At 42.6% G+C, this 22943-nt stretch overlaps 2 protein-coding genes across 4 annotated transcripts in view; both read right to left on the bottom strand.

The window, feature by feature from the left end:
- The window catches only part of LOC129833254 (caskin-2-like), a 94113-nt gene extending 77918 nt beyond the window's left edge, over positions 1-16195 (bottom strand). For all 3 annotated transcript variants that reach the window (XM_055897701.1, XM_055897703.1, XM_055897702.1), the window contains exons 1-2: positions 15869-16195; positions 7226-7762 (exon numbers count right to left, since the gene is read on the bottom strand). In XM_055897701.1, the coding sequence (XP_055753676.1) occupies positions 7226-7319 (94 nt within the window). In that variant the 5' untranslated portion in view covers positions 7320-7762; positions 15869-16195. The remainder of the gene's footprint in view (positions 1-7225; positions 7763-15868) is intronic.
- A 1108-nt stretch (positions 16196-17303) lies between these two features.
- LOC129833257 (alpha-N-acetylgalactosaminide alpha-2,6-sialyltransferase 2-like) lies at positions 17304-22568 on the bottom strand. The gene is made up of 9 exons (XM_055897706.1): positions 21592-22568; positions 20051-20129; positions 19781-19952; positions 19509-19671; positions 19193-19331; positions 18763-18866; positions 18355-18438; positions 18166-18259; positions 17304-17650 (listed from the first exon to the last, which is right to left on the bottom strand). Exons 1-9 carry the CDS (start codon positions 21714-21716, stop codon positions 17471-17473), a joined length of 1140 nt encoding a protein of 379 aa, XP_055753681.1. The 5' UTR covers positions 21717-22568; the 3' UTR covers positions 17304-17470.
- Positions 22569-22943: the final 375 nt, after the last annotated feature.

Here is a 22943-nt window from a genome sequence, read left to right as displayed (position 1 = left end):
TTGATAAGACCAAGCAGTCCACAGCTGGGAGTCAGTCATAAGTCATACTGTTCTGTTGCCCGTTTGGTGCCTTAGCTTTTTGTCAGCGTGAAACTGCATCTTAATGTACCGTTTTTTCCAGTTCAGAGTGCCAGTGTGCACCTTGGCCTATGCTCCAGTCACATCCTGCATGAAGGCTGAGTCATTAAGGCCCTCAACAGGAAGGGTGCTTTGAAAGCTCTGCACTGGTGCCTTTTGGAAAACGACTGCACTCAGAATAGCAGCTTTCCACTATTACGCACGTGTCAAAATGTGTAAAGCCAGCCTTGAGCCATAACAGGTAGAGAGATATGTGCATGTGAGCCTACGTTTCTATGTTGTGGAAATACCATGACGTGACATCCAAAATGTCATTCTAATCTTGACTGCATAAAGATTAAGATTGAATACATTTTCAAAAGAGGTGAACAATCAGTCATATCTTAAAATCTTATGGTTGTTCAGTCAGGTAATGTCAATGATGAGACATTGTGAAAGCTGTACATCTGACATGATGCCGTGGAAACAGACAGGCAGAGATAAGCAACAAACAAAAAGAGCCCATTCTACTGAACAAAGCTTACATAATACACAAAAACATACACCCCCAAACCCCCCAGACTACACACATCCTTACAAGCACATGCATAAACTAACATACACCACCAAACCCCCCCAGACTACACACATCCTTACAAGCACATGCATAAACTAACATACACCACCAAACCCCCCCAGACTACACACATCCTTACAAGCACATGCATAAACTAACATACACCACCAAACCCCCCCAGACTACACACATCCTTACAAGCACATGCATAAACTAACATACACCACCAAACCCCCCCAGACTACACACATCCTTACAAGCACATGCATAAACTAACATACACCACCAAACCCCCCCAGACTACACACATCCTTACAAGCACATGCATAAACTAACATACACCACCAAACCCCCCCAGACTACACACATCCTTACAAGCACATGCATAAACTAACATACACCACCAAACCCCCCCAGACTACACACATCCTTACAAGCACATGCATGAGCTAACATACACCCCCAAACCACACACATCCTTACAAGCACATGCAGGAACTAACATACAAATTAGGGCAATGTCATTCAACTTTTTTGTAAATATGGTAGTGCATTCCAACGTTTGTTGTATCATCGACATTGGTATCTGCTTTAACGGGTGGTTTTGAAAGACCCCCACCTTTTTAATTCCAGTAAATCTGGCACTCATCAAAAAAAAAATAAAGGATGGTTAAAGAGAGACATGAAACAAAGTTCAACAGAAGTTCAGCAGTTTCCCAAATGTCCAAGGCAAGAGATATCCTTGAGGCTGTGTTCATAGATTCATCTTGGTCTTAGATGAGTAAAACTAAGAAATGCTTGGATAAATGTTGACTAGCTTGTCTGTGATCCAACCCAGTAGAAAACAGAACACTTGACAAAAGGTCATAGGTAGACCACTCTGGTAACAATAACCTTTGCTTTTCCCATTTGGGTTTCTTCTCTTTCCACTTGCGTCAGAGACCAGACACAAAATCCCTGACAGCTAGAGGTCCTGAAGGGCCCCATTCCAACACAGACCAGTGCTTCTTCCTCTTCTGAGGCATAGGCTAACTGACCTCCGTTACAAGGTCTATGGGACCTGTCTGTTTAGCGAGCCAATGAAACATTTAGCACACCAACGGTAGAGTTGACAGGCAAACACCGGCGGCTTCAGTACAGAGACAGAATTTCACGGTCTGTCTAAAAGGTTTTAACGCTGTCCCATCAATATGCCCAGTCTGAAAAGAAAGTGGAAATTTCCTTCTCATTATCCTGAGCTGTACTTGAGGCATTGTGACATGGGAGAGGAAGGTGCAATGGTGAAGGAGAAAGCATAATATTCTGTTGAACTTCAACCATAAAAACTAGCAGATGACGGAGCAAACGATATGCTGTGTTTACGTGAAACAAAGTCAAGTCTATATGCAAAACGTCTAGTATGTTGGGATGGAAACTAGAAAAATGGGTACAATATACAGATCAAGTGAACTCCAGCTCATTTCTTTTTGCCAGTAGCAAGAAGTACTATACTGGCAATGACTAAACTGTACATGGATGGAGCTTTTCCCAGAATTATTGTTATTTCAATAGTTCAACACTGTGATGCCTCTGTAATGGAGGGAAGGAGGAGGTTGTGTGCCTGTCTGTGTCATGATGCCCCAGATGTGCTAGCTAGAGGCAGGAATAACAAGGCGTCAGGAGTAGGCCTAAGTAAGTGGAATGAAGGGACTGTATTGGGTGTTTGGGTGGGCTGGCTCTGTTTGAACACAAAGTCATGAATAAACCATGGCTGCAGTATGGGCGAGTGGCCTGGCGACCAATAGACAGTCACAGTGGGCTCTTTAGAAGCCTATCACTGGCCTGGGGAGGCTGACAGCTGCTCCCTCCCGGAGAATCACCACAGACACCACCACCGCCGCGCTGGACGTTTTGTTTGGGGCTCTCTTAACGGCCCTGCCTTTCATTGTGGCCCAACAGTTTTACGAGACGCCAATAATGGGACATTGATGGTCTTCAATACGGAACACCGCTCCCTCTGGTCAATAATAATGCAGTGTGTGGCACACTTACGTTTAAAAAAGACAGATGGCGGTGTTATACGCCAGGGGGGTTTCACTCCCAATTCCTGGGGGTTTGCATGGATGCACATCTAACATCAAACCAATTCCCCAAGCTTTGTAGGTCTAATTGGGCAACAAGCTGTGAAATATTTATTGGCATAAAAACACAAATTAAACCTTATCAGCTTGAATATGTTGGACTTTCAAATAGAGGCCGGAGGTAAAGATGGCTTATAAAAAAACATAATGGAACAACATCAGTTTTAAATATTGACTTTCTAATGCAGGACAAATGAGTAGCTCTATACAGTACACAAACATGTCATTCTAACAGCTCCCATATTCCAATATACCATATGTCAATCTCAGACAAAGCGTTTTAAAAATGTTTTAATTGCGGCAGCTCTGAACAAAGCAAAATCCACAGAATGGGGGGAAAAACCCATGCAACTAAAAAACAAAGGGATTTGTGGTATCTGATGTCTAGGGGATGTAATAAAAATGGGTTAGACAGGATTAACACACGGATTTTGTCTATATTATCACACACTTAACCTCTTCAAACAAATTCCTAAACAATCCAACCTGGGTCCCTCATTCTGTTGTGGCCAGAGTGAGAGAAAGAGGTCAGAGTCCGAACGTGTGTCTCTGAGCCAACTGGCCTGGCTACATCCCACCGTTCCTGAGACTCTTTGACCATGAGACGTTGGACACAGAACTCACACCGCGCTGTTGCTGGCTCACCGGGGAGCTGTTAAGGGTTTAGTTTGGCTGACTCTGCCATGTAGGAGAGAGAAGAGGAAACTCCGCTACGTTGGACCTTTCTTTCTCATCCCAGCCCGACCCATAATTCCCCTTAATCTGGTTGAGCACCATATGGGAGGGAGTGGATTGGGTGAGGCAGAGACCTGAGGTACCAGATGTCAGAGAAACGGTTGTGTGATGTGTGTTTGTTTGTGGAAACCTGATGGCGGGGGTAATGGCTGTCCCCAATCCCATCAATGGGCTGGGTTGGAGCTCATAACAACAGCTGAGCCACACGTAACGTATAAGGTGATAAATTGGGATGGGCGAGAGGCAAAACAAAGGGAGAGGGTAATCCGACAGTCTCTAGGAATCCCCTCGGGGACTTGGGGGCAGACCCTAGCAGCACGGCAGGCCTGTCAGCTTGCTGAGGCAACTCAAGCCCAGCCCGGAGTGTAGGGGCCACAAGAGCATCCCGTGATAAAAGGGCAATTCCGCCACTTTTCAAAGTCATATTCATCATCTCCAGCACCAAACCTGTCTACGTACAGTTGAAGTCGGAAGTTTACATACACTTAGGTTGGAGTCATTAAAACTCGTTTTTAAACCACGCCACAAGTTTCTTATTAACAAACTATAGTTTTGACAAGTTGGTTAGGACATCTACTTTGTGCATGACAAGTAATTTTTCCAACAATTGTTTACAGACAGATTATTTCACTTATAATTCACTGTATCACAATTCCAGTGGGTCAGAAGTTTACATACACTAAATTGACTGTGCCTTTAAACAGCTTGGAAATTTTCAGAAAATTATGTCATGGCTTTAGAAGCTTCTGATAGACTAATTGACATCATTTGAGTCAATTGGAAGTGTACCTGTGAATGTATTTCAAGGCCTACATTCAAACTCAGTGCCTCTTTGCTTGACATCATGGGAAAATCAAAAGAACTCAGAAAGAAAATTATAGACCTCCACAAGTCTGGTTCATCTTTGGGAGCAATTTCCAAACGCCTGAAGGTACCACGTTCATCTGTACAAACAATAGTATAAATTGAATAAATAAATAAACGTCCTATCACGGCGAACATGTTATGTTGGTAAGCATATTTGATCAAGTTTGTATGTGAAAACTACTTCTAAGACACATACATTGTTGTTCCGAGCACACTTCACTCGTGTTAATAAAGGAGGCTCTCGGCTGGTGCTAGCACATGGGCAGATCAAATACATCGCTGGAACGCCCATGAAGGTGTTTACATGTCCTAATCATTTCAAAGATTGATCAGAAAACCAGGTGTTTTAATTGGTGTATGCTTACTTAGATTTTGACCTTATGTTGATTAAGATAAGCAGAGTAAGGTGTTTACATGACTATTGCATAATCTAAAATAATCCGTTTAATACCTAATTATTAGTGTGCATGTGAACATACTCAATGTGCAGAGGTACGAGGTAGTTGACGTAATATGTACATGTAGGTAGGGGTAAAAGTGACTAGGCAATCAGAATAGATAATAAACAGAGTGGCAGAAGCGTATGTGAAGAGTACGAAAGTCTATGCGTGAGTGTGTGTTTGGCATCCATATGCATGTGTGTGTGAGCGTATGTAGTCGAATGTAGTCTGTATGTGTGTATGTGTGTTGGAGTGTCAGTGTACTATGTGTGAGTAGAGTCCAGTGAGTGAGCCGCTGCAAGAGAGTCGGTGCAAATAAAAAAGGGGTCAATGCAAATAGTCAGGGTAGCCATTTGATTAGCACCCTCTGTAGCGCCTTACGGTCAGGTGCCAAGCAGTTGCCATACCAAGCGTGATGCAGCCAGTCAAGATGCTCTCAATGGTGCAGCTGTATGTTGACACTGGTATCGTGCAGGATATAATGAAAATGAGGTTGAAAAGCGGTAGTTGCCCTTTAATATGAACGCTTGACAGGGTTTACAACCCTATGGCAGACAAAGAGACCTTTATAGTGTAATTACACCTTATGTCCACAATTCTTACAATATAATAGTCTGCTGAATTAGATAAACACAGGAAAAACACAGGGTACACTGAGACTACTTAACTCTCCCCATCCCTCATATCCCATCATCTCTCGCCTCTGGGTCAGAGCAATTCATGTTTGTTTAGAGCTAAAAGAGGGTCCAGAATAGCACAGAGGGTGATAGGTTATCACAATGATAAAGCAGCCCAACCTCCTGGCCTGGGGCTCTCAGTTCTCTCAGTCACTGTGCTGTGTGGTGTCATGTTGAACTCAATGTCGGACACTATCTCGACAGTGAATGAGCAGAGAGGAGCAACTAAATACAGGAGTCCTCCAGAACGTCTTGCACCTTGTGGCATTGTGGTTGTGGAAAAACAGCCTTTAAACAGCCGCCCAGCACTGTCATTTTAGTAATTACATAGGCCTCTGAGAACACGACAACACAGAGTCAGAGAAAAGTCCTCCAGGGTGTGTGAGTAATGGTCTTTGTGTTTGTAAACTATGCCCGTAGGTGCATTTAGTGATTGGAAGAGCAGAAGGATAAAGGTGCAGTAAACTGCAGTTGATAGACCATTGTAGTTGGAGATAACAGCTTTTGAGAGCAGAAAGATCGGAGGACTTGATAGCTCAAGAAGAGGCAACTGAGCCCCCCCTCCCCTCAGACCTTTGAGGCATTTGTGATGGGGGTCTGCAAGTGGGAACCCGCCCACCCACCCCATTCACAAAACCTCATACAGCGGATAGCAACTCTGGGGATAGAAAGTGTCCCTCTCAAGGGAGACGATATAGATGGCCGTAAGCTTATGGTCCAGTGAATTAAAACCCGGGGAGAATGTGGATAGGCTTTCAGTTTCCCGAGAGCGAGAGAGAGAGTTCATTAGTGCGCCATCATCATAAGGGCTGGATTGGAGCTGGCCTGGCTAATCCAAAGGGATAGATTTCCCCAAAGCTTTAGCTGAGGCTCAGCGTCTTCTGTAGTTAAGTTCCTGAAGCTTGACCTCAGAGTAGAGTTGAGAGCACTCACCTCCTCTCAGCACAGCTCCCCTGAACAAACACACTCAATCACTGAACATAAGGATCACTCTACATTCAATAGGATTAGCTCCATCACTCCACTTTGTAAAAGGTAAACTATCGTTCACATAATCCAATAACAGAGTTTATCACTTTTTCATGAGAAAGAAGAAAACACCCATAACTGTGTGGGGCGGCAGGTAGCCTAGCAGTTAAGAGCGTTGGGCCAGCAACCGAAAGGCCGCTGGTTGGAATCCCCAAGCCAACTAGGGGAAAAATCTGACGAGCAAAGCACTTACCCCGATTTGCTCCTGTATGTCGGTCTGCATAAGAGCATCTGCTAAATGACTGAAATGTAATTTGTTGAAATATTGAGTCAACCAGCAGACCTAGAAAACTGGTTGATGAGTCAGTTAGATAGCAAACACTGGCTTTTGCATCATGTCTGAACAACTGAGAACTGTCGATTTCCGCTGGCTCGACTAGCCTACTCCTGTCAGAGAATCACTGGCGTAGACGTTTAGCAGGATCTATTGATTTGGGAGACGTTTAGTAGTTATGACAGGTGTGGCATCAGCAGCAGCAGACAGAACTAAGCAAACTGCTTGTTTAAGCATGTTACCGATTGCTTTACTGCCTCCAGAGGAAGAGATTTCTGACTGTGCGTACATCTAATTGTCTTACTTAGGCGCCATCTGCCAATAATCCCAAAGCTTGGGCAAATAAACATAACGGAGATGTATTGCACTGCACACTCCCTCAGCCTTTCAGCGAGCTAAAATAAATCTGGCTATGAGATTTAAGATTTAAGGGTAACTTGAGGACTCACTGTTTCGGCTGGCTTTGAGCTTGGCCAGTAGTTTCTGAGTGGAGGGCAGGTCTCCGCTCTTGACAGCCTGCAGTAGGTCCTGCTCCTTCCCCATGATGGTCCAAGGTGTGTAAGCGCTTCACTGGCGTCCGTCCAGAGTCCAGGCAGCGGCTTCCTCACAGCGCCATGCTAAGGCACAGCCGCATCAACCTACCTCAGAGTTACTGTCCTCCCAGAAACACACACAGCTGACAGGTGAGGGAATGTGAAGCAGTAGATGGGAGGACACTCACAGCCTCAAATCAGCTGTCTCAACTCCCAGTCCGGTTACGGATGCCAAGTCAAGGGAGGCCTGAGAGACGGAAAATCTCTTTTGCTGCTTAAATTTCCTGTTCAACTTTCTTTCGTCTTTATTTGCTAAATATTTTATTGTACAGAGTATGTAAGGGGTTGGAGTTGTGTGGAGCTACCATTTATGTGCTTGAGGGCCCCGGCGGGTGCTGTGGTCAGAGCACAGAGAAGGCTGGAATGGAGCCACATGAACCAGCAGGCCAGAACCTAAGAACAGAGAAAACGAGAATAACAGTTGGGTTAATAGACTATATCATAGTCCAGACTCAATACTGGACAAACCACACAGACATGCAAGTCTTTCAAAGCCCATATGGCTAGAGACGACATGGAGGAGAAACCAAAGCAAGACCGTCAAAAAGCGTGTAACCCCAAGGAAGCTCCAACCCAAAGAACAGCAACAGGGTTTTTACCATGCTTCAACAAAATTCCACCCGCATGCTACGGGCTTATTCATTTGGAAATTAATCAAAATATTAAACTGGGAATAAAAAACTATTTGCTATCAAGTCCAGCGTGCCTAGGATCTCTTTTTCATTTTTAACCCGGCTTGCCCTTACAGGAAAAATCAGTGGAGTGCCCTTTATCTTTCAGGAAACTGAAACAGTGAGGGAGGGAGTAATATCCTGAAAAACTCTAAGAATCTCCAAAATGAACATCTCACTGACATACATAAATACGCATCGTTGTCACTTCAATTCATGGTGAGCAGTAAATATCTGAGATTAAATGTAGTAGCCTACGCTATCCATCCCCCTCAACAACAACAAGGCTGGTAAACAGTGCAATTTATGAGAAAGAAAATGTGGTTTAATGACTGCAGTGCATACCAGGACTTAATGGACAAATGGTTCATGAGAGAGCAACTTGAACCATAGATGATGGACATTTTTTAGAGCCTTTTCAGCAAGTGAGCTGGTGTTATTTACAGTTTTCCCTGAGGCTCTGAGATAAGGTTTTCAATGCTTGACCATGTATCAAATGCAATTTGAATTGGAGGCTACTTAAACTCTTCCAGCCCAATGGCCAAGAACAGTTGAGAGAAATGTGAGCAAGAAGTAGCCTAGTTTAGGAGTGTTTGTTGCTTTTAAACAATTTACATATATTTGTTTCACTTAATTAAGATGGTAGCAGAATTAGATAGAACTTGTGCATAAAAGTACAATAACGCAAACTGTGATGTGTTCACGATCACACTGAACCAGTAAATGGGCAGAGGCGGAGACAATGAATATGATGAGTCTCCTCTCCAGCTCAGTTAGCTACAGTACCATTTATTTCCCCATTAGACAGCTCAGCAAGCATTATGTCAAAATACGTTCGTTATTCAGTTTCGCTGCGAAACTATTGTAATTTACTCGATCAACGCCCTGTATGTACATCCAAAAAAGTGAAACTGAAAAAAATATATTGTCTGGAAAGAATGTATTGTTTTTGACCAAGTGCGCATGCACCAAATCCACCTCTTCAGCACCTCTAATAAAATAACTCATTACCAATAGTGTGCAACTGCAGCCTGCAATTTGGGGCATTTGTGCATGTGGGCATTCCTGCAAGCACACTTTGCTAGCACACGGTGTCACCCCCGCCTCCTGCCTGCTGTGTACCGGAGTCCTCCTTGCTAGCTAGCTGGAGGGACACTAGTGTACTTCGCTCCCGCCTACCGTCAATGTTGTTTCTAAACAGCTACCAGGGTGTTTATAAACACTACAGGGACAAGATCATCCACATGCATTGATCACATTTGAACTAATACCGTTGTACTTTGTTCTAAAGCTGTATCTGTACCCATTGGCTGCATATTCAGGAAAGCCAAAGTTCCAAAAGATGGGCCTAAAATAGTATATAAGATATAATACAAAAGATTTTGTTGTGAATTATGTGGATGATGTTAAAAAATATATATTTGTTTGTCTGATGTTATTAACAAGGAGCATCCAGATGCTGCACTTGATTAATTTATGATAAACATGTTTGATAAACATACACATGTTGAGAAACTGACTGTTAGAACTGTTAAGGCTCCATGGATTGATGAGGAATTGAAAAACTATATAGTTGAAAGAGATGGGGGAAAAGGAGTGGCTATAAATCTGGCTGTATATCTGACTGACTGGCTGACTTACGGCAAATTGAGAAATTGTGACTAAGCTTAAAAATAAAAAACTACTCAGAAGCCAAGCTCAATGACAAAGAATGATGGAAGAAAACCTGAGTACTTGAAATGAAATTATGGGAAGACAGACAAATTAAACTCCATCTTTTGATGAATCAGATGGCTTACTCATCACAAAACCATTTGATGTTGCCAATTATTTTAATGGTCCCTTCATTGGAAAAGTGGGCAAACTTAGGCAGTAAATGCCAACAATGAACAATGAGAAATCGTATTCATGCATTAAAAAAACGAATAATGAAAGAAAAGCATTGTAAGTTTGAATTTTGTAAAGTTAGTGTGGGAGAGGTGGGAAAATAATTGTTATCAATCAATAATGACAAACCTCCTGGCTAGAGGTCGACCGATTAATTAGGGCCGATTTCAAGTTTTCATAACAATCGGTAGTCGACCTTTTTGGACGCCGATTATATTGCAATCCACGAGGAAACTGCGTGGCAGGCTGACCACCTGTTACGCAAGTGCAGCGTCAAAAGGACCTTGTGGCTGCAAGGAGTCAAAGTAAGTCGCTAGCTAGCATTAAACCTATGTTATAAAACAAATAACAATCTTCACATAATCACTAGTTAACTACACATGGTTGATGATATTACTAGATTAACTAGCTTGTCCTGCGTTGCATATAATCAATGCGGTGCCTGTTAATTTATCATCGAATCACAGCCTACTTCAACTTCACCAAATGGGTGATGATTTAACAAAAGCGCATTCCCGAAAAAAAACACAATCAATGCGCAAATGTACCTAACGATGAACATCAATGCCTTTCTTCAGAGTATATGCAACAGTTTGGGCCGCCTGACTCGTTGCGAACTGTGTGAATACCATTTCTTCCTAACAAAGACCGTAATTAATTGGCCAGAATTTGACATAATTATGACATAACATTGAAGGTTGTGCAATGTAACAGCAATACTTAGACTTAGGGTTGCCACCCATTCGATAAAATACGGAACGGTTCCGTATTTCACTGAAAGAATAAATGTTTTGTTTTCGAAATGATAGTTTCCGGATTTGACCATATTAATGACCAAAGGCTCGTATTTCTGTGTGTTTATTATATTATAATTAAGTCTATGATTTGATATTTGATAGAGCAGTCTGACTGAGCGGTGGTAGGCAGCAGCAAGCTCGTAAGCATTCGTTCAAACAGCACTTTCCTGCGTTTGCCAGCAGCTCTTAGTGATGCTTGAATGCACAGCGCTGTTAATGACTTCAAGCCTATCAACTCCCGAGATTAAGCTGGCAATACTAAAGTGCCTATAAGAACATCCAATAGTCAAAGGTATATGAAATAGAGGTCGACTGATTCTGATTATTCAATGCCGATACCAATTATTGGAGAACCAAAAAAAGCTGATAACGATTAATCGGCTGATTCATATTTATTGACATTTAATCCTAGTAAAAATTCTCTGTTTTAACTCAGTTAGGATCACCATTTTAAGAATGTGAAATGTCAGAATAATAGTTGAGAATTTTTTTTATTTCAGCTTTTACTTCTTTCATCACATTCCCAGTGGGTCAGAAGTTTATATACACTCAATTAGTATTTGGTAGCATTGCCTTTAAATTGTTTAACTTGGGTCAAACGTTTTTGGTAGCCTTCCACAATAAGTTGGGTGAATTTTGACCCATTCCTCCTGACAGAGCTGGTGTAACTGAGTCAGGTTTGTAGGCCTCCTTGCTCGCACACACTTTTTCAGTTCTGCCCCACACATTTTCTATAGGATTGAGGTCAGGGCTTTGTGATGGCCACTCCAAAACCTTGACTTTGTTGTCCTTAAGCCCTTTTGACACAACTTTGGAAGTTTGATTGTCCATTTGGAAGATGACTGATGTCATCCTGACTGATGTCTGAAGATGTTGCTTCAATATATCCACCTAATTTTCCTCCCTCATGATGCCATCTATTTTGTGAAGTGCACCAGTCCCTCCTGCAGCAAAGCACCCCCACAACATGATGCTGCCACCCCCATGCTTCACGGCTGGGATGGTGTTCTTCGGCTTGCAAGCCACCCCCTTTTTCCTCCAAACATAACGATGGTCATTATAGCCAAACAGTTATATTTTTGTTTCATCAGACAAGAGGACATTTCTCCAAAAAGTACGATCTTTGTCCCAATGTGCAGTTGCAAACCATAGTGTGGCTTTTATATGGCGGTTTTGGAGCAGTGGCTTCTTCCTTGCTGAGCGGCCTTTCAGGTTATGTCGATATAGGACTTGTTTTACTGTGGATATAGATACTTTTGTACCTGTTTCCTCCAGCATCTTCACAAGGTCCTTTGCTGTTGTTCTGTATTTGACTTGCACTTTTCGCAACAAAGTACGTTCATCTCTAGTTCTTCCTGAGCGGTGTGACGGCTGCGTATTCACATGGTGCGTATTCCCATACTTGCGTAATATTGTTTGTACAGATGAACGTGCCTTCAGGCATTTGGAAATTGCTCCCAAGGATGAACCAGACTTGTGGAGGTCTACAATTTTTTTCTGAGGTCTTAGCTGATTTCTTTTGATTTTCCCATGATGTCAAGCAAAGAGGCACTGAGTTTAAAGGTAGGCCTGGAAATACATTCACAGGTACACTTCCAATTGACTCAAATGATGTCATTTAGTCTATCAGAAGCTTCTAAAGCCATGACATAATTTTCTGGAATTTTCCAAGCTGTTTAAAGGCACAGTCAACTTAGTGTATGTAAACTTCTGACCCACTGGAATTGTGATACAGTGATTTTTTAAGTGAAATAATCTGTCTGTAAACAATTGTTGGAAAAATTACTTGTGTCATGCATGAAGTAGATGTCCTAACCGACTTGTCAAAACTATAGTTTATTAATATGGCTTGGGGGCCGTATTTCGACGTCTGGATGAGAAGCGTGCCCAAAGTAAACTGCCTGTTACTCAGGCCCAGAAGCTAGGATATGCATATAATTGGTAGCAAGGAACTTAAACATTTGCTTTTTTACATGGCACATATTGCACTTTTACTTTCTTCTCCAACACTGTTTTTTTGCATTATTTAAACCAAATTGAACATGTTTCCTTTATTTGAGACTAAATGTATTTTATTTATGTATTATATTAAGTTAAAATAAAAAAGTGTTCATTCAGTATTGTTGTAATTGTCATTATTACATATTATTATTATTATTATTTATTTTTGTATTATTATTTTTATTTTTTATTTAATCAGCCGATTAATCGGTATCTGCTTTTTTTGGTCCTCCAATAATCGACATCGGCGTTGAAAAATCATTGAAAAAGTGGGATGACCTCTAGTGTAATGTAGCGCAGGGCAGTTCTCTAGGCCCTGTACTCTTTTCTATTTTTACCTATGACCTGCCACTGGCATTAAGGGGATCCTAATAAAATACCAAATACCAAAAGATCTGTGAGAAAACAGTGCTCGACAGGCGGGGGAGGAGGACACTGTGATACCATGTGCTATCTTGCTAGTTAGCACACAGTGTCACCCCCAACTCCTGTGCACTGGGGAAAACCTTGCTTGACAAGCGGGGGCAAAGGACACTGTCTACCAATCGTCCCCAACTCCCGCTAGCACAGCAGGCGGGAGGCGACACCATGGACTAGCTAGCTTGATAGTTAGCTCGCTAACTAGCAAGCACACGGTGTCGCTAACTATCACGCTAGCTAGTCCATGGTGTCGCCTCCCGCCTGCTGTGCTAGCAGGAAGTGGGGACGATTGGTAGACAGTGTCCTTTAAAGAAAAACTAACTAGCAAGCACATGGTGTCGCTAGCACACAGTGTCGCTCCCGCCTGCTGTGTACCAGTTCTTAGGACTAGCTGGTTAAGCTAGTACACAGTGTCCTTCACTCCCGCCTGCCGAACACCTGCCCTCGCCGTCGGCAGGGGCGAAGGACACCATCTACCGGTGTATGGCTAGCTAGCTACTGTTGCCCCACCTTCTTCTGTGAGTTTATTGGCGGCTGGCATCCAACATTATTGTGCATTAACCCCACTTACTGTACTGGAGCGCCCCCGCCTCCTGCCTGTCCTACTTCAAAATGTACCAATAGAAGTATAAAGAGGGGTTACTGCAGATGCAGGAATACCCACGTGCAGGAACACCCTGAATTGTGGGCCAATTGCACCCTTCTCCTCATTACTGCCATGCATGCACAGGTCATCTGATTTTATTTTATTTGGATCTCTTTTAGTCCCCATTTGGACTAATCTTCCAAGAGTCCTTAAACATTAAAATACAATTTGATACAGCAGGAGTACAGTATCCCAAAAGATCATTGATAAAACATTTATTTCACCCTTTTTTGGAAGTACATGTAACGGATGTGAAATGGCTAGCTAGTTAGCGGGTACGCGCTAGTAGCGTTTCAATCAGTTATGTCACTTGTTCTGAAACCTAGAAGTAGTGTTGCACCTTGCTCTGCAAGGGCCGCGGCTTTTGTGGAGCGATGGGTAACGACGCTTCGTGGGTGACTGTTGTTGATGTGTGCAGAGGGTCCCTAGTTCGCGCCCGTGTCGGGGCGAGGGGACGTACTAAAGTTATACTGTTACATTGATGCTGTTGACCCGGATCACTGGTTGCTTCGGAAAAGGAGGAGGTTGAAAGGGGGTTGAGTGTAACGGATGTGAAATGGCTAGCTAGTTAGCGGGTACGCGCTAGTAGCGTTTCAATCAGTTACGTCACTTGCTCTGAAACCTAGAAGTAGTGTTGCACCTTGCTCTGCAAGGGCCGCGGCTTTTGTGGAGCGATGGGTAACGACGCTTCGTGGGTGACTGTTGTTGATGTGTGCAGAGGGTCCCGGGTATGGGCGAGGGGACGTACTAAAGTTATACTGTTACATTGATGCTGTTGACCCGGATCACTGGTTGCTGCGGAAAAGGAGGAGGTTGAAAGGGGGGTGAGTGTAACGGATGTGAAATGGCTAGCTAGTTAGCGGGTACGCGCTACTAGCGTTTCAATCAGTTACGTCACTTGCTCTGAAACCTACAAGTAGTGTTGCCCCTTGCTCTGCAAGGGCCGCGGCTTTTGTGGAGTGATGGGTAACGACGCTTCGTGGGTGACTGTTGTTGATGTGTGCAGAGGGTCCCTGGTTCGCGCCCGAGGTCGGGGCGAGGGGACGTACTAAAGTTATACTGTTACATACATACCGGGTGTGAAGGCAGTAAATGACGATAGTTGCTCAGCGAAACTCCATATTTGGTGAGTATAACAAACATATTGACATAACGTTTGCAGAGCTGTCTAATAGGAAAATGAATGGTGGCTAACTGGGCTAGAGTGGCTACTCGTTATATTCATCGTCTCCTCAAATCAACCTGGCCAGGAAATTCATGTACAGCAAAGTGTTGCTATGTAAACACACCGTTTTGAGAAAGTTCACTGTGTGCACAGCAGGATCCCACTAATGAGATGGTGTCTGCACTGTTCTTTTGTGTGAACATAACTTGCTACATTACATAACATGGCAGTCTCAGTACACCACACACCCAAAGAGGTGCACGGGGCGTAAGCAAAGCTGTCATTCCCATTAACAGTGATCATATCTTCCTCCTCTTCCCCCACCAAGACCACTAGCCAGTCTTTTCATGCTTGCTGCATTGCTGGCAAGGGGTCACACAATATGAATGTGTGTTTGAGAGGTTGGAGTGTGTAGCTGGTGATGGGGTGTAACTTTATTCACTGGTCCCAATGGAGAACTACACCATGATGAGGGATTTACATTATGGATCCTTTATTGCCAATAATGTGTTTTTAGAAATAGACCTAGTTAGTTATTGTTCATCCAACTGTAAGATAGTTATTACTCAATTATAAAATGATCCATAAATAAGACACACATTACAAAGCATGGCGCAAACGTGCAATGCAATTTGAGCTGGACTGGGTTATTATGAAAGGAAAAATGCCATTAGCTAGTAGCTCTTACAACATATGTAGCAAGCCTATCACTTTAGCTAGCATCTACTCCTCAATCTCTCGGTTGCTTCGTTCACTAAAATAACATGGCTAGCTAGCTAGCAAAGCTAACTAGTGTGCTAGCGACCTTCGGACTGAACTTCTTAACTAGCAACACTAGTTTCCCGAGCCCGTCGGTAGGGGCCATTCCTGTCTTATCCATAATTATAACGTTTGAATTCACATTTGTCTTACCTTACAGAGTGTTGTTGTTGCATGTTAGAAAACGGAAATACTTGTGAAGGTGACAGTTTTCAGAGAGCCCTCCAAGGTCCAAGCAAAAGTAATCGTAGCCTTCCAATAACTCAAGGAAAGTAATTTTGAGCCAGTCTCCCACAGAAAGCCAATCTTAGTACTCCTCTTATGTCCAGTGAACACATAACCTACTCATCACAAATATATGTGAATTATAAAACTACATAAAAGTTTGTATAATTTGATACAATATTTTCCAACTCCGACGTGAAAGCCAGACTCCGCTACATTGTCACTTGCTCCGTCAGATCCAATCCAGAATATGTTCGTCCCTCCCACAGTCCTCTGTCCCCGTTATCCCCTCCTCCGCTTCCAAAAAGAGCGAGCTGTGCGACCCGACTCGCACCAGTGCGACTTGAAATTATATGAAGTAAATAATAATAAATCATATAAATAAAAAAGACATAACATGCACTACACTAAAGTTTAAAGCTAGAATCCCTAGTTGTACATACATTTTCAATATATACGAATTGATTATTGATGATAACATAAATGCCTATGAGCTTAGTTCAACTGCTGTACCCCATCAGAACCAAAAATGTGTTTGTAAACAATGTAAATGTATTTAAACAAACTGTATAGCCTCAAAATATGTTTACAACTATAATGTTGAAATCATGGCTGGGCAGTCCTCGCATCCATAGCTCTATGAATTTGAGTTACAATTTGGTTACATTTCTCCTGGCCCATCCCTCAGCTTTTTACCAAAATAGAGGCCGGCTGACCGCTTTGCTATTGTTTCAATTAAGGACTCTAGCTATAATTAGGTTTGTAAAATTAAAGATTTGCTGATGGAATAATAAAACAATTGCACATAAGATGCCATCCCATAACATTTTGCACAGCTGTCAGTGGCAGAAAATGGCCATAACACAGCTTTCCCCAAAAATGTGTACAATTTGTTACAAGTGGTCATTATCTAGCTTTTACAGTGAATTATATAATCTAGCAGCATTCACTAGTCTATTATCAGGATTTCATTCATAACAGACACTGGAGATCCATGTATGTATGTAACAATAGCTCAGCAGATCAAAGCTTGACACAAGAATGTGTCACTTTGTCTTTATTGTGGCTTGGAGTAACCTATCCTTGGATAGGCACTGGACAAAGAGGCTGTAAGTCAAAGCTCATTTACAAAAAGGTTGGCATGAATGGACTGCTGGCTTCATAATGTGAATGCTTTCATTGTGAGTCCCAGTCAAACCCGACAGTTTCTAATGAGAATAGGCATGGTAGGAAAATGAGAAAGAGGAATGACCGAGAGACTATAGTCTCGGCTCCCTGCACCTGCCTTCACAGAGAAGCTAAGGGTTGTTCAAATGATCAAAGGAGGCCCGATCCCACAAACAGACGCTTGGAACACCTGAGCTTGGCTTTACACCGTCAAAGGCCTTTAATGTTGCTGTGAGACTAATAACAAAGGACGCCACACAACTCCAGCAGCCGCTACTTCGGAGGGACTACCTCCATGGCAAACATAGAAGTTAACAGCATTTCAAGGAAGGCTTTTCACATGAAAATACAATTGACTGTCCATCATTTTACTTTTGTCCTCTTGTACAGTGATATTACTTTTCGTGCATGCAGTACTTCCCACAGCGAGCTCTCCATCTGCATGTCGTGGTTGGCATAGAAGTGCAGGGGCAGCATCACAGCATCATAGTAGTGGTCAGAGAAGTCTGCAAAGTTTTTTGTGATGAAACCATAAGCAGACACCTGCGGGAAGGTAGGAGATTTGTTCACTTATGCATGAATTGCATTCTCAGTCAGCTGTGTAACTATTTGCATGCATAGTTTCAGTATAGCACCATCTAGCCTTCAATACAGATGTAGGATCTTAATTTGATCACCCTGTTGCAGTAGAACTGCAAGGAAATTAAATACTTGTGTGTTTGAGATTTAAAAAGGCTTCGGAAGTTTGTAATTTCCACTTTTACATTTCAGACTTGATTTTCCCTTACAAAAAACGTATCAACCACTTCAACAATGTTCAGGAAATATAATCCACATTTACTGTTTCTGCAGGATTATGTTAATAAATTACATCTGACACAATCAATATGGAATAACAGTATATGGGGTCTATACCAGGACTATAAACAGAGGATGTCATGGTTTGCCAATAAATCACTTCCAGACTGGCCAAGTTGCCATATGTCATTAGACACTTGGTTGGTTAAACAGTGACCAATAGATGACCAAGGGCAATGCGTGTGTTGATGTGACCTGACCTGGTCACACATGTGCAGGGCGGTCAGAAGCATCAGAGCACCAGTGCTGGGCATGTAGAGCTGACTGTACTTCAGCAGGGGAGACTTCAGAAACCTGCACAGCATTGACAGTCAACAGTCATTAGTGTCAAAAGCAGCCAATAATGTTCTAAAAGTCTCAATTTGACCAGGCAATACGAGTCCCCTTACCTTTGCGTTACATATGTAATAAAATCTGGATGAAGCATTTTAAAATGCTTAACTGGTGCCTTAAATCCAAAGTATCGAGAGGGCCTGTTTGAGGGGATAAATGTAGTAAGGGGTGAAAACTTTCCATTAAGAACGTCAAAAAGTAAATCAATAGCAAAGGAGCTTCATCAAGTGAATTGTATGCGTATAGCCCTATCACCACTCACAAGATTCTATCCATTGCACACCGCACCACATTCACAGAAATACAACACCACCATCTTGTGGTAATAAAGTGAATTACAGCTGAGAAGCCTATTCACCAGCAGAAGCGCTGACCACAGTACTTCAACACACCATTGTTTCATGCTGTTCAAATGTACTACTCTTCTTAATGTGGGCTTCACATATGTGACCCTCTCAACTCACCAGTCCCCCTTGTCATGACCGGAGGTGACAGTGAGACCCTGGATAGCAGCTGACATCATCACATAGTCACGTTCGTTGGACGGAATGAAGATATATCGGACTCTCTGCACATAGGAAATAGTCAAAGCTTTAAGGAATAGTAGCATAAACAACCACTCAGAGTATGACAAATTCCTAACACTTTAAAATGGACCGGATTCAACACTGTAGCCCAGGGTTTCCCAAACTTGGTCCTCGTGACCCCAAGGGGTGCATGTCTTGGTTTATGCCCTAGCACTTCACAGCTGATTCAAATAATCAACTAATCATCAAGCTTTGATAATTTGAATCAACTGTGTAGTGTTAGGGCAAAAACCAAAACGTGTACCCCTTGAGGTCCAGAGGGCAGAGTTTGAGAAACGCTTCTGTAGCCTGTCCCACAAGTTCTTACCCGTCCCCGTGGGACTTTGGTGAAGCCATCTTTTCTGTAAAAACGTAGGGAATTTTTCATAGTATTTGTGGTGAACCCATAGAAAGATGTCTTTGTGCCCACATCCTCCTCAAAGTGCTTGGTGATTGCCCCATTGACCCTGGAATAAATCATTTACCTTCAGTCTAATACTTAAGCGTTTCCTTAAAAACTGTGGATTAATATAAGGAAATATTTACAATTGCAACAAACTTGATCTTAGTTATGTCAAAGAGCAATAAGAAGTCTAATAGTTTTTTGAAGATGGTCGAAGGGGAGCTGCAGCAGCACTACTGACCTGAAGACAAAGTGGTGACTGTCGATGGCCCTGCCTTGTTTGGAGCCTCGAAGAATGCCGCCATTTCCCACCACAGCACAGCGGACACACTGATCAGGCCACCTGCGCTCAAACAGGCGGCTGCTGGACGAGTCGTTGAGCAGGGCCAAAGTGGATCTCACAACTGATCAACAACAAATAAGCAAAAAGGTGAGAGGTCAATGACTTTATATACAGTAAACACATAGTTTGGTTGAGATGATTAAATAGGGTCCTGAAGGGAATGTTCATACCGTCCTGGGGCAGGCCTTTCCAGCCGTAGGGGGGCATATACCTCTCCAATCGCCACCACTCTGAATAGCTGAAGCTCCCAGCCCACTGCAGCACAGGCACTTTAAAGTTAAAGCGTAGTCTGAGGAAGTCGTCCTTCTTCACTGCTTTTCTCAGAGGACACAACCCCTCCAGCTGAGTAGAGACAGACATCACTTGACACTGTACAAGATGGATATATGTGCCTTTGTTCTATTAGATGAGAGGCAACTACATCATCTCTGTGCGATTACCTTCTCTTCCCCAGCTGCTGTGGTGTTGTCCCAAAGCTCCTCATCGCAAGTCCAAATGCTATCAAACTCTGTGTCTTGACTGGAAGGAGAAGCACAACAAAGAGTTAAATCCACACAAAACCTTGTTAAGTGGACATAAGCACATCAGACCAATCCAGCGGATTTGTTTAAGTCAGGGATGGGCAACTTTGATGGGGTGGGAGCCACAAAATCTGACCTCATGGCTCGCGGGTCTGCGTACCCACATCCATACCCACACATGCAGTCAGAGCTGACTCTAGCCTTTTGGGGACCCTAAGTGAAATTTGAAGTTACATTTCCTTCAATTCCACACATGTTGCAGTTTTAAAGCAAGTTTGCTGCAAATCTACACATTTTGCCATAGGGGGGGTCCAGTTTTTAATAGGACATCTGACCGAGAGTGACTAACAAAATCACTGGGGGCCACCGGTAGGTAATTCAACCATGATTACTGCAAGTTTAAATAGCTGGCTGCAAATCTGGCTACAAAATGAACTTACAATAAATAAATAAAAAATAGCTGACATGGGCTAATTGAGTGACATGAGAAAAACTGCTGATGCACAACCAAATTTCTAAATTTCACTTGATGTATTCTACCTCTCAGTAAGTTGAGACCCCGACCACCCCAAAAAAAGGATATATTTGATTTAAGTCTTTGGAACTTGATCTACGGCCTGTGGGCTGTCAGATACCCATCCTTGGTTTAATGAATACATGAAGATTTTAACAGATATTTTATGGTACCAGACCCATTCAGCCCATCAAAACAATTCCTAACATGCATTTTACAAGGTCCTTTCCTTGGAACAGAGTGACAAGTGACAAGACTCCTGACCTCAATTCAGAGGAGAGTTCAAATTACTGTCATAACAGTATTGTAGTTGTGATAATTACTGCTGTCAGTTGTGTAATCAGCATATTACATTTACATGCACAATTAAAAACCAGAGCACAATGTCTGAACTGTAATGTAGACAGTATTTGGTTCATTTAGGACATGTCTGAACAGGAATAAAAATTAGCCGAGTCAGTAGCTTTACTATTAACCACAAATTCAGATCTTGACAAAATGGCAAGCATAAATTTGAAGACACCAGCAACACTGGAACCTCAAACAATCTCTCATTTAGTAAAACATTTGAGTTTCAACTTTCAGCAACAAAAATTAAGGTAGAGTCTTATGAACGGGAAACGGATTATTACAAACTACCCCCCAAAATGCATCAATTTGATAAATGTAATCTCATCTGCCAGAATCGAACCATTCCACAATAAGACACAATAAAACTACAGTAGCAGTAGGTTGAGTGTGTCAACGTCTCAGTTGAATGCAACAGGTCATAGAACTGTCAGGGTTGATGGATTACAGGGATGAAGATACAGGTAGTTGATTTGCATGGATTTCATTTTTTTGGACAATGGTTTCCCAATTAACTAAGTAGCCTAGATTACATTCTACCAACGTATACAAATATTTGAGAGGGAAAACATTTTTTTTTTAAACGCTGAATATTCACCTGTTCGCAAGTCTGTCGTGGAAGAAGTCCAGGTCATAGTATTGTCCATACATAATCGTGGTTATAGTAACACTTACACATAAAGCCCCCACTAGGAAGACACACTTCCTCCAAGAAATCGTCATATTTCTCAACTAGAGAACAGAATATCTCGTGCTGTTTGAGTTTAAAAAAAATGGAGTTTAACTTTCTGTCACAAGTCATTTACTGCTCTAAATCCCAGGTGAGTCAGTTGGGCGAACAAGGTCCAAGGTCTGTCTCTGTCCTGTTTTTTATTTGTAGCTGTCAATATAACGACGCATGGCGAGACCCAGATGCAGACACAGGACGCAGAAGGTTCAAGTCACTGATTTTATTAAACATCAAGAGGCTGGTCGAGGACAAGTAAAAGTTAATTAACCAGGTCAGAGTTCCAAACGGTACAGGGAGGCAGGCAGGCTGAATGTTCAGGCAGGCGGGCTCAGAGTCAGGGCAGGCAAAAAGTCAAAACCAGGAGCACAGAAAAAAAACACACTGGTTGACTTGACAAGACAAACTGGCAAAAGACAAGGGGGGGGGGGGTCAGGAAAATCAAGAAGTATAAACGCGATTTGGAAGATAAGAACAACGGACTTATATATCTCTGGCGAGACTCTAAACACAAGAAACTAAAAAAACGGAAGAGACAACCCGATGACAGACGACTATCCACAGACAGCGCTAACTCTGGCCACTCTACCAACGCTGAGTGTTCTATCTACAACAGAGGGCAGGGACACCGGGGACAACGTCGAGGCCAACACCCCCAGCACGTAAGAGGGTTTGACACATACGTCGGGGGAAGAAGAAATCCACTACCACCCCGCGACACATATCAATTGAGACCCAGGACGAGCCCACAGTCCGACAGTCCAACAGTCCACAGTCCATCTGAGATCAACCTTGGAGGGGACAATTACATTAAATTTTCTCAAGAGCAATTCCTGAGGGGGACACCAAAAGTAGTGCTGTAACACATAGCATACGTTGTTAAATGTATATTGAGGAACCATAATTCCTACAACTGGATAATTGATAGGTACAGTAGTTAACTGAAGGGTTTTCCCAACTTGTTCAAATGTTTAAATCATTATAATTCTACTACTAATAATAGTTATAGCAGTGCTCCTTACCAGTCCAGTATGTATGCAGGTATTCGTACTTACAACCAGCAATATCAAGAAAGGTCAGTAGGTGACAATGGTACTGTACACTGTATGGGTGTAGTTTTCATAAATACAATGAACATGGTGTGATCACATCTAAAAGAATCTCCATTGAGAACCATCACAAAGTTGGTCTCCGTATTGAATTGACCTTTTAATTTGACTTTT

Source organism: Salvelinus fontinalis, chromosome 34 (assembly GCF_029448725.1).
Source record: "Salvelinus fontinalis isolate EN_2023a chromosome 34, ASM2944872v1, whole genome shotgun sequence".
NCBI lineage: Eukaryota > Metazoa > Chordata > Actinopteri > Salmoniformes > Salmonidae > Salvelinus > Salvelinus fontinalis.
Note: the sequence above shows the minus strand (reverse complement) of the source record. Positions and strands in the feature narration are given on the sequence as shown.

Bases quoted from the DNA above. Each gene is read 5' to 3' on its own strand.
- LOC129833257 (XM_055897706.1), bottom strand. From the start codon at position 21,716: ATGACGATTTCTTGGAGGAAGTGTGTCTTCCTAGTGGGGGCTTTATGT. The intron at 18,867-19,192 runs GTAAGAACTTGT...TCCTATGTGCAG, and splicing joins CCAAAGTCCCACGGGGACGG to AGAGTCCGATATATCTTCAT. The intron at 17,651-18,165 runs GTCAGGTCACAT...ACCTTCCCGCAG, and splicing joins CCCTGCACATGTGTGACCAG to GTGTCTGCTTATGGTTTCAT.